We start from the raw sequence: 12,537 nt of genomic DNA, 5'->3' as shown, positions 1-12,537 counted from the left end.
GTATAACACAAACAGTAATCATGATATAGTCATCTGATGCGCTAATAATACTCAAAATCAACAGTAGCAATAATGACCTCTGCAGACCACTAATGTCCCAATCTCTAAAAAATTGCGAATGATATCACACTCGTAAAGGATAAACGTAATCAATCTACATTACTATAAAATTAATTATGAAATAATTATATCATTCTAATCAATTTCCATTATTAATTTTTAAATATAAAATTCTAACATGTCCCATCCAAATATCATTTGATACATAACATTGACGCTCGTTTATATAATTGTCTGTAATTGAACCTCCAAAAATACGTCCGTCATTAATTACCATCTATTTAATAAAAATAATTATTTAAAAAAAATTATATATTTATTTTTCTTATTAAATTATTAATAAATATCTTTACCTAAATCTCGGATCAAGATTATAAAGATTAATAATTCTGATCAAAATCACAATTTAGATATTGATCATCAAGATAATGATCAAGATCATTATCATGATCATAGCTTAATTTAGTTCATGATTAATAATTTTGATCAAGATCATGATATTGATCTTGATCAAGACTGTGATCCAAATCTTGATGATCATGATCATCAATTAATTTAATTCATGATTAATAATTTTGATCAAGATCATGATCATTACCATCAATTAATTTAGTTTATGATTAGTAATTTTGATCAAGATCACGATCTAGATTAATATCATGATCCAGATCTTGATGATCAAGATTAAATGATTAATATCTTGATCTTGATCTTAATGATCTGGATATAGTTCTTGATCAAACGTTTTTTGAGAAGCTTGTTTCGTTGGAGGAGGTGGAGGAGGAGGAGGAAAAAGAAGAAGAAGAAACAAAAAATGGAGGGAATTCGGTTGGAAAGTGTAAAAATTTTGGCTCTTGAAGCACCGATTTAAGTTCCTTTTAATAATTAACAAATATATGTTATTATTTTGATATATAATTTTCCCATAGAATTACAATAAAATTTTCTTACACCTTAGATTTTGGATTGTGGGTTTTATTATTTATAAGATTTCGGATTTTAAAATACAACATCAATACGGACAACCTTATTGTTTACTTTCTCTTCAAACTTCGTACTCACTTATTCTTACTGATTCTTAGAGTAATTGGTCGAAGTTCTTCTTGTAAAGCAATGTCGTTTTTAACAATCTTTTCAATCCCTGTAATTAGTTTTTTAGTTGCCTTAATCTTTACAAGTTTAGGATGACTTAAGTCAAACTCTGAGGCTTTGATTCTCCTTTGGATTTTACTGCTTTATTTTTTGTAACTCAAAGATAACTCCTTCACTCCAAGTTTTATCAATCTTCAAATTTCTACATATCCTCTTGAAGTTGTCTATTGTAAATTGATTTTTGATGAGTTTATTTATCATTTCAGATAATTTTCTTTGATTCTTGAAAAGATATTTAAGATGTTCTTATATACTATTTTAGCAAGATTTTATTACTAGAGACTACTTCATTTATATAGTGATTAAGGGTCAAATGTTGGTCATGTCCTTGAGGATTAAACATAAATAGGTTTTCGAATGACGAGGTTTAGCCTGTATGATTGTAGTTAGGAACATATATTGTTTGTCACTTGTTGAGTGGTTTTCCAACCAAACCTTAGCTAACTCCATGAAAAGGGGTTGTTTTTTAATCTTTTTCTTTATATTTTTTTTAATATTTTTAGTTCGAATGTGTTCTTTCAACAAAATCTATGATGTTCTAATGCAAATGACCTTAAAATTAAACTAGGCTATGATACCAACTTTAATACGAACACAAGAAAACTGATTTTTTAATTTCTTTTAGTTATTTTTAACTGTTAGATTTATGGGGATCTATTGATAGCAAAATGTTGGCACAGAGTTTGGTATTCTTATTGGCCTCGGAATGGCTCCCATATATATAGGAATCTAACACATGAAATATCATGTAAGTGATCAACAAGTAAGTGACTCGACTTTTAAATATTTCAGCATGAAAATTAAAAGTAATAAAGAGAAAATGAAGAGAAGAAATAATATATTGATATGAAAGGGTAATAATGAACAAAGGTGCTATCACTTCTAATGAGATCCAAGAATAAAATTAATTAAATAAAAATGATACAAGTTTATTCAGGTACAATTGTTTCCATCTTGAGAATGTTAATGACTGCCTTCCTATTTACTACTATGAATTACAAGAAAATAAAACTAGAATGTCAAAGGCAAGATACAATACTATTAGTCCCAAAGGCAAAGAAAACCAAAGCAATGGCAAGAAATGACCATTTCTTGTTCAAAAACATGCTAGAAATGTGTGCTCCTTTGGTGCTAACAAATTGAACATCATTCTTTTCAATCGTAACTCTTCCCATTTTATTCGTCTTCTTTATCTTTGTAGGGAAATCCTCATTTTTTCTCTGCACCATAATTTTTCCAGTAGTAGAGAAATCATCCATCAGTTTAACTTTCTCTGAATTTTCACCAAGGTAGATGCAAGCTGTCGATAAAAATGCAATTATGCAAATTGTTTTGTTCATTGTTTGGTTTAGAAGGCTTGAGACCCCCCAAGACTTCAGTGAATTTGAAATCCTCTTGAAGTACTTTTCTCTTGTAAATGATTTGAACTTACTAAAGAAGGAACTTCTATTTTGAACTCTTGTTCTGATGTTATCTTTCGATATTGAGAAGTTAAGAGCTGATACTTGATTCATATTGACCTTTATAGTGTTTGAGGGCTCGATGTGATGAAAGAATGTCTCAGCTACCTGATGGGCAGAAATAAACATTCCATGATTAATTTCAACTTTCCCATAAAGTTCAAACATGGAGGAACCGACCATGTCCTCGTTTGGGATGATTCCATTTTGGTCATCGTTGACAAATCCAAGCAAGAAATCATTTTCCTCACTATCAGTATAGTTCTTTAAGTTATTTTGCTGATTTCTTTCCCCTACAATAAAAAATTGAGTGATACAAAAATTGGTAACATGAGGAAAGAAGATAAAAGAGTGATATAAAAATAAAAAAAAAGCATACCTTCAATGTCTTGTTCCTTCTTTTTTTGAAATTTTGAAATATCTTCTATAGGAATCATCTTGTATTCTTCAAACATGCTCTGATCCAAGACATAAATTTCACTTAGAAAATTAAAAACTATATTCAGAATTTATTGTAGATATCGAGTATTAAAATGATTTGAGTCCATAGAAGAAATGAATTTAAATAAAATTGAACAAAAACATGATTCGTTTAGCATACATAGAATTTTTCGGAGAAGGCTTTGACATCTATTGTTGATGATATTTAAATAAATAAAAAGAAAGGACATTATTGTATAGATTTCTATATGTACACGATATTAGTTTAATGTAAACCAACTCAGGAATGGGAAGTTAGGGCATTTTGAAAATTTCAAATTAGAAAGACTTTTTAATAGAAATTCATTCATGAGTTAAGATGAATTGGGTTATCATTTCTGCACAATAATTAGAGGGCCGGGATCTGTAGACTCGTGAAAAAATGATTCATTAAGAAATATGAACTCCTGACCATATATGTAAACATGACTGGCCGACATAAAACACATTTCCCAGAAATTCAGCACTCATCCCCGAGATAAAACCCGACGGTTGGATTTCGTGTTTCACAATCTGGATTTGGATTTATTTTTTCTTTGAGAGTTATTTTCATGAGTTCACAGATCCATCCCGATCCCAATTTAACATATATTCATGCAACGTCCTCTTTTTAAAATAATAAAACTGTCCTAAATAATAATAATATTATAAATTGATAGAATTTTATTTATTTATTTATTTTTGACAAGTAGACTATAAAAACTCTAAAATCACAAAGTTGGTTGGTAGGAATGGTTTAAAACCCATAATGTCAATGCTCGAATCAAATGGCTTGAAAGCACCAATCGGGATAAATTGAGAGTGCAGGTCTACCAAATATGGGTCAAAATTATTTTGGGTCAGTGTACTTTAAAGTCCTCCATGCAATATGCTTGGGAGAAATGGGGTTAGTTGGCTACTAAATTTAATATCTTAGAATCCAAAATAAAAGTTTCTATAATGCTTGTTTGTTTAATTGCTTGTGTGTGTGTGTGTTTTTTTTCTAGGGCTGTTAATGGATTGGGTTCGTATTGGGTCAATTTGGTACCAACTAGATAAGGATTGGAATGAATCCGATAACTATCAGATCAAGCTTTAACGGATTGGATTTTATTAGATCTCAATTAGGGGTGTTCAAAAATCCGGAACCGGTATCAGACCAACCTAGACCAGTTTTATTGACACAGAAATCGGACCGGAACCGATAACATACCCGGACCATGACCACCCAATCCTCATAGATTTGGTTTCAGGTTAGATGTCTAAAACCAGATCGAACCCAGAACCAGACCAATAATAATGCAGAAACTTGGAATTCGGACCGAAACCCTTAACCCGATAGTGACACGATATTTGACCCGTGTTGTACCACTCCAACGGTGTTGAGACCATTCTGACATTTACAAAAAATAAAATAAAATAAACCGTGGGAGTCGTGACACAGTGTCTGACTCAATTTTATGAAAAAAAAAATACAAATTTTTTTTACAGATTTTGACGGATTTCGGGTCAAAACCTAGGCCGGTTTGAACCCGATTTCATGGGTTTGGGGTGGGGTTGGGTTCACCTTCAGATCGGTTCAGGTTTTGGTTTACCCCCAAATTGAACCAAAACCTGGTAAACCACTTTCTATCCATTTGAACACCCCTAATCTCAATATAAAAATCCAAACCAGGTCCTGTAACAATCGGATCAAGTTCGGATTGGACCAAACCCAATTCGATACACAAAAGATAAATAAACTTCATATATTTAAATAAATATATAATACAACTTATATAATTAAGATAATTTCTAACATTTTATCGGATAGGGACATGGTCAATCCAGATTTGATCCAATAAGATATCAAATCGATCCTTATCGAAGTCTAAATCATCTAGCCAGACCTGAAGTTATCAAATCGGACCTGATTTGATTTCGGGTCTAATCCGATCCATTGACAGCCCTGTGTTTTTGTTATCAAATTTATGGAAAAGAATTACCAGTTTCACATATTTTTCTTTCCAAATTGGCACTCTTGGAAAGAAAAATAGGACTCTTTTACTTGATATCTTACCTTTTCTAGATCTTTGTTTGACATTCCCATGCCTCGCAGGTTCTCTTCTATCTTCTCAGTCTTGAACTCCTCTTCAAAATCATTGATATCTACAAATCTGGTTTTCTCTATAGATATAGAGGAACCGATGTCACCAAGATGAAGATGTTGAGCTTCTTCAATTCCTTCTATTTGCGTAAATTCATCGAAAAAATTAGAATAATTTTCATTCCATGCATCTTGAAAATTTGATTGATTTATAAGTTCTTGAGATGCAGAAGCAACTGAAAGGATTTCTTGAAAAATGTCTCCCCCATTTGTATTTTCGTGCAAGTATTCAAATTGCGGCAATTTTGAATCTATGAAATCAATTTGAGGAAATTCCTCCACCTCCAATGGTGGTAGTGAGAGCTGATGCTGCAATCTTGCACACTCTAGTGCTATATCAACCTGTCAACCAGTCTAAGTATGTCAAGATATGATAATATTAGTTAAATGAATCATGTTCATTTACTTCAATTATTTTTTAAGTCATGTATTAGTGTCATCATATTTACTCTTACTGTACGCTGAGTTCATATTTTCCTCCACTCTAGGGTGTGTCATACACAACATGAAAAAAGCTTATATTTGATGGCCCAAGGCTGCCGAATTTCATAAAATTTGATGGACTAAGGCGTCAAATTTTATATTGTCAAGTTTTTTTTTTCGACAGACCAAAACCGTTAAATTAATGGAGGCTGTGAGAAATTTGGTGGTTCTAAGCCGTCGAATTGGGGATCATCAAAAATTTCAACGGCCATAGGCGTCAAATTTTACTTTCTAAAATTGGTGGGATTTGGTTGTCGAATTTTCTTGTCAAAATTTTCAGTTTTCATATAGTGATACCCCAGTTAAGGCCCGTGACTCTCATATATTCATAGTTCTCCCCCTCTCCGAAAGATCGTTCTTTCAGAGTAGTTGGTTGGTTAACATGGTATTAGAGCTCGTATTAGGTCACGGGTTCAATTCTTTCCACCCTTATGGGTGAGGGAGAGTCTTGAATGTATATTTTTCTCTACTCTTGGATGTGTCATACTCCAGTTAATTAAGCCTATGACCCTCGTATATTCATAGTTCTCCTCCTTCCTAAAAGATCGGTCTTTAAAAATAGTTGATTGGTTAACACTTACTACCTCAATTTACGTACTTATAATATGAAATATTACCTTAGAAGGGACACAGTTCCTGTTGGCATTACTTGCAAATGTCGGTATTGAGGGTCCAAAGGCCTCTTCTGATAAGTATTGCATCCACTCTACATCTTGTGTTCCGTTAATATCGAATGGCACTCCTTGAATGAAGTTTGACGAGCACATTTTTGATGAGAACATATAACCCGAATTCTCCAAATTTTCACCTCTTCCCTCCGAAGATAGTTCAATGGCAGATGAGTGATTATTTGAGGCCCATTGGTATTGGTTAATGCAAGTATCATCATATTGCGCTTCGATCTTAGGTACAACTGTGCTCCGCTTGGAAATACGACACAAGGCATATGCATCCTGAAAATTTTGCAATAACAATGTTTGGTTATGAATTTGTATTTTCTCCTCAATCTAATGATAATCTACAAATTTTTTATTTTTTTTATTTTGCCTTAGAAAGCAAGAAGAGTTTTATGAAAAACCAAAAGAAAAAAAGGTATACAAATAAAGGGGTCATTGCCCCCACTTAAGTTCTTCTAACTCCCAAGGGAGCTCAGATAAAGAATAGAAAACCTACAATTGTTAACAATTCATACAAGAAAGAAGGGTGTTAGAGTTCAAGTACCTCAACCAATTTCATCAAAACATAAGGGTGCTTCATTTGTACCTCGTTCGATAATTATTTGTACATAAAATATCAAAATACAAGGTGGAACTTTGCATGAAGTCTAAGCTCTAGACCTCATTCAATTCAATGGTTCTCACCTGGTAGATCTTCTGTTCATGGATTACAACAGGAACGCCATTAATTAAAAGATTTTTAAATCGATTACCACTCTGACATAACCCTCCTTTGTATGAGCTTTGGAATGGCAATGCACTTTAAAGGGGACTCTAAATTGCTATCTAGAATACTCCTACTCCTATGAAAATTTGTATGGTTGTAAAGAAATGATTTTCTTTTAGTAAAGTCATTTTTTATCAAAAAATTGTTCCTTGGAAAATAGATTTTCACATACATATGTTGGCCTTTGATTACTACTAGGAAAATGTCAAAAAAAAGAGCTGATTTTCAGTTATTATGGAGTGGAGACAATTGATAACGTTAGGATGTTATTTTTCTGACAAGGAAATTATCTTGGGATGTTAGATCGAAGAATGTTTTGTTGTTGCCAAGATGGAAAAAATCATTTCTTTGAAAAAAAAAATGATTTTTCATGAAAATGCACAATCACACAGTCATGCACATCGCCTTTTTCCCGGGAAAATCAAAATTTTCCACTGATTTTGCATATTACCCCCTAATAATAAACCCATGCCGTCTTTATTCCTCAAAGCCTTATTCCAAAGATCTGGTGTCTACTAAATGAATCTTATTTCTCCATTCCACTATATTCCTAATTCTCACAAAAATCAAACATGAGAAGTAGGCAAATTTTGAATTTTGACATTGTAAGCTTTGTGGTTTAAGTTTCTAATTTCATCTTTCAATAGTAGTTTGATTCAAGAAAATGGTTCCATAATAGAGAAAACAATAAGAAATACAAGAGTAGCACCTGTAAGCCCCAGGCAGTTTCACATTCTTTCTCGTCGAGCCGATACTCATGCATGACCCAACCGGTCCTAGCACCGTGAGGTGCTCGTCCTCTATAGTAGACTAAGGTCTTCTTCATCCCGACTGAACGTAACTGCGAATTCACCTTTCGATCCTTACCCGTGGCCTTCCAATAACCAGCTTGAGTTGCACGGTTAGTCCTCGACCCATTTGGGTACTTTCGATCTCGTGGGCTAAAGAAATACCACTCATGGTCTTTGCTTGGTAAGAATGATTTCTCTGTAACATTAAATAGTTCAGTAAATTGTTAGAATAATCACAATGACTCCATGACGTGACAAGTTCGGATATTGGAGATCTGCAAATCTCAGGATACATGATTGCACTTCTACACATAAAAAAAGTGTATCCGGAGGCATACAGATCTACAACTCCCAAACTTGTCCATGTCATGGAGTCATTCGAGTATGCCACCTAGTGAGTCATATTATCAGGATTCATATTATTATATCCTTGAGATGACGAGCAATTGGACTTAGGATCCAATAGTATGAACTCGTGGGCAAAGCCCTGGTTGCCTTTAGATGTACTCGTTCTAACAACAAAGCACTTCTATCAAAGAAAAGAATATTGAAATTAAGAAAAGATAGCTAGGCATAGGGTTCACAATTATAAAATAAGATGTCTTCAATTAATCCTCTTCAAATGCCTAAAATAATTGTGCTTTACCTTCTATTTTATTCAATCTTTTGTCTTTACCGACAAAATACCATTTTGGGTTCTTCTAAAACATTATTTATTAGATTAAAAAATAAAATAGAATAACTAGGCATAGGGTTCAAATTTATAAAATAAGATATTTTCAATTAATCTTTTCAAATTAAATGCCTAAAATAATATGTACCTTCTATTTTATTCATTGTTTTGTCTTTGTCCACAAAAATACCCTTTTTGGTTCTTCTACAACACTATTAGATCAAATGACACGTCCTTTGTTGAGAAAGAGATGATTTTTCCTAGATGAAATAAAATATTTGATTCAGTTATTTTAAAAAAAAAATGTGTTCTTATATTTTATATGAGTTTTATTATTATTATTAATTATTAATTATTATTATTAAATAGATTGTGAAATGGGTTGGTGAGAGCAGATTTGAACATGGTAGGAAGCTACCTCCTACATTTAGAAAGATAATGAAGAATGACTCAAGAAAACACATGATCCTTACTATATAAACATGAAATTCAATGGTTGGGACTTTTAACTATGTTGGAAGATTATACATACCTTGAACATAATTATCCCAATCATTAGATTTCATATTGGGTGAATTACAATTTCGTGAGCTGAATTGGACAAATTTACTATTCCGGCCCATTGTTCATTTTAACTACCAAAACGTGAAAGGTAACAATTTCGCAGGTTTAAAATGACTCGCTAAAAAATAACGAAACCTGCGAGATAATAACTTTTTAAACTTGCGAAATTGTCACTTTAAACCTACGAATTCGTTACAGTTCACATTTTGGTAATTAAAATAAAAATTGTGTCAGAATCATACATTCATCAAAAGTTGATCACATTTTCGTAAATATCTCTTTCATATATACATGATCATAATCATGTGTTTTTTCCATGAATTTTTCTTTATGAGTCACTAGAACCTGACCCTTTAAAAAAATTTCACACAATTAGTGAAGTAGAATGAATCAGGATAAAGTATGATGCCCCGTTCCGATTCATATTGAATAGGAACAGCCTACTATACTGTAACGTTTTGGTTGGAGTTTAAAACACATCGGGCTTCAAACACCAAGCCTTTTTCTGCATAGTACACAGTCCAATGTGTTTAATCTCAAACCCAAACGTGCCCTGTAGACACCATATATTGTTATAAGAACGAGACACCAAATCATGATTCAAATAAAATAAGGCCTTGATTTTAAATAGAATGGGATGAAAAAACAGGATTGGTTCTACTAACCTCAAATTGTTAGGATAAGACTATGTTGATAAATTGATAATAATGATTTTCATATTTGATATATTTTTTCTTTTCAAAGTTGTTTTGCAATGTGTCAAACCAGTTGAGCTAGGACATGAAATTGAAAACATGAACTAAACATGTTGAGCTTGATTAATAATCGACGACTAGATTGATGATGATAAAGATGAAGATGGATACCTGGTAATTCCCAAGGCTCGCATTTATAGAGATCGACTTCAGGGATGATTTCAAGCTCAATCTTATGCCCATTGATCTTTCTCTTTAGATAGTAAATAATAAGTTCTTCGTCGGTTGGATGAAATCGGAAACCTGGAGGCAAAGTTACAGGTGCCATTACTCTACTGTTAAGTAGGTTCTTATTCTTCTTCTTCTAGTCTTAAAAACTTGAATAGAAGATGAAGGTCAGCCTAGACTCCAAAATAGAACAAATAAACCAGCCTTTAATTTGGTATCACCAACTCTCCACTCTACAATTAATTTACAAAACCCTGAAATAGTAAAACAAAAAACCCAGTTAAGCAAACAAGCTACAAATCAATTATTATTATTTTTTTATTTATAAATAAGATCATTATCACACCAAGAAAGAGAGAGAGAGAGAGAGACCTTGTTAGAAGAAGGTGTAAATGAAAGGAGATTGAGGAAGAAGAGGTTGGGATTTGGTTTATTTGAGGGACTTATAAGATACAAAAAGAAGAATTTTGCTACCTTTTTTTCTTTAGTTTTTTTATTGTTTTTTTTCCCACTTTTGATGCCTGTTTTCTTTTCTTTCAAGCTCTCTCTCTTCTAAAATATCCCATACTTCATGTCTCGTTCTTTCTTAGAACCTGATGCCACGTGGTAAACAGTCTAACGTGAAGTACCGGTAATGCATCGAATGAAGATTGGCCACGTGGTATATATTCTTAAGTTAGTTAGGAGGGTCGAAGGAGGGAAAGAAAAATACAGAAAGATAAATAAAGAGACGGGGTTGGCGCTGCCTGGCTTGCTTACTCTGTGAGTTATCTTGTGGCGGCCTTGTGTTTTCACATGCGTCCGCCATCAGCTCGTCTTGATATAGTCCCAATTGATATAAAGTCTGATGATATGATTCGCCAGTTGGCATATTCAATCGACTCTATGACGTAAATAAGTTCTGGAACGTTAGATCTGTATGCCTCGGGATATATGATTTTCTCGGGTTACACGTTTTTTTGAGAAGTGCAATCATATATCCCGAGACATACAGATCTACGGCACCCAAACTTATCACATCATGGAGTCAATTGAGTATGCCACCTTGCAAGTCATATTATCACGAATCATTGATATATAATTTGAGTCGTGATAATATGACTCGTCAGGTGGCATACTCAATCGACTCCCTGATGTGATGAGTTCGGGAACCGTAGATTTGTATGCCTCGGGATACATGATTCCACTTCCTCATAAAAATGTATCCCGAGGTATACAAATCTACAGTTCCCGAACTTGTCCACATCAAGGAGTCGATTAAGTATGCCACCTAGAAAGTCATATTATCCAGACTCAAATTTTTTTAATTCTAGGTGGGAGCAACTAATTGCATACCACCAAGCACAAATTGCACCTCTCATGGACTTAGACACTATGGTTGCACTCCCCAAAAAACAAAAATAAAAAGAAAAAATTACTCAAAGGACTGTGGAAGAGGTTTCCTTTCTAAGTAGTCCTTATTTTTTCGGCTATAGCTGTTTCTTAAATGTCCCTCAACCTCAACTCACATTATAATTTTTTTGAAATATCCAAATTACCCTTTTTCTCATCTTCTTCACATGTGTATGTTTTCCAACAACGATTGCAACCATTTCCAATGATTTTTATCGCAACCAATGAATGAAAATGGTATACTTCTAATTTTTAACATTTGCACATGTTTTTAATTATTTTGACGATTTATAACAAAAAATGAAGAACAATGTTGAGATTCCAAAAAATTTATACAATGTTGAGCTCACCGCTTTTTATTTATTGTCGAGCTCACTACTTTTTATAGTCGAGTTTGACATTTCTTATTGTTGAATTCAAACTTTGTTTAAATGTTGAACTCGATAATAAAAAGTGATGAGCTCAATAATAAAAATGTTAAACTTGACAATAAAAAATGGTGAACTCGACATTTTCAATGTGATCCGTATTTTTGCTTTTATTCCTTTTTATTTATTATGATATTGGATAGATCTTCTCGAAACACTTAAAATGCATATATTATAGATGTGAGATAGACACTTGGATCAAAAGTTATGATGAAATCTTCAAAAAAATTAGAATTTCAACTTTGTTCTTTATTTTTTTTTGTTATAAATCAAAAAATACATTTAAATGTTCAAAATTAAAAGTACATCATTCTCCATTAGTCATTCTCGGCCAAAAATCGTTGGAGTTAGTCTCAATCCCCATTGGAAAACCTAAGTATGTGAAGAAAATGAGAAAATGGCAGTTTAGCTATCAGAAAATATTGTCCTTGAGATGTGGTTGAGGGGCAACGAAGAAAAGAAAAGTTTCCTAAATGGACTACCAAATTACCACCCAAAACATAAAGACTACTTAGAAAGCAATCCCTCCATCAAGATCCTTTAAGTAATTTTCAAAATAAAAA

At 32.8% G+C, this 12,537-nt stretch overlaps 1 protein-coding gene across 1 annotated transcript; it reads right to left on the bottom strand.

Moving 5' to 3' along the window:
* Positions 1 to 2,107: 2,107 nt before the first annotated feature.
* On the bottom strand, positions 2,108 to 10,624 carry LOC147410008 (NAC domain-containing protein 54-like). Its single transcript, XM_086417068.1, has 7 exons — positions 10,527 to 10,624; positions 10,098 to 10,408; positions 7,913 to 8,190; positions 6,378 to 6,713; positions 5,191 to 5,619; positions 3,052 to 3,130; positions 2,108 to 2,965 (listed from the first exon to the last, which is right to left on the bottom strand). The coding sequence occupies exons 2-7, from the start codon at positions 10,252 to 10,254 to the stop codon at positions 2,232 to 2,234; spliced, it is 2,013 nt and encodes a 670-aa protein (XP_086273194.1). The 5' UTR covers positions 10,255 to 10,408; positions 10,527 to 10,624; the 3' UTR covers positions 2,108 to 2,231.
* Between the last annotated feature and the right edge of the window lie 1,913 nt (positions 10,625 to 12,537).

Source organism: Akebia trifoliata, chromosome 2 (genome assembly GCF_017979445.1).
Source record: "Akebia trifoliata isolate Shusen 1 chromosome 2, ASM1797944v1, whole genome shotgun sequence".
Taxonomy (NCBI): Eukaryota; Viridiplantae; Streptophyta; class Magnoliopsida; order Ranunculales; family Lardizabalaceae; genus Akebia; species Akebia trifoliata.
The sequence above is the reverse complement of the archived record's forward strand: the minus strand, read 5'-3'. Positions and strand labels throughout refer to the sequence as shown.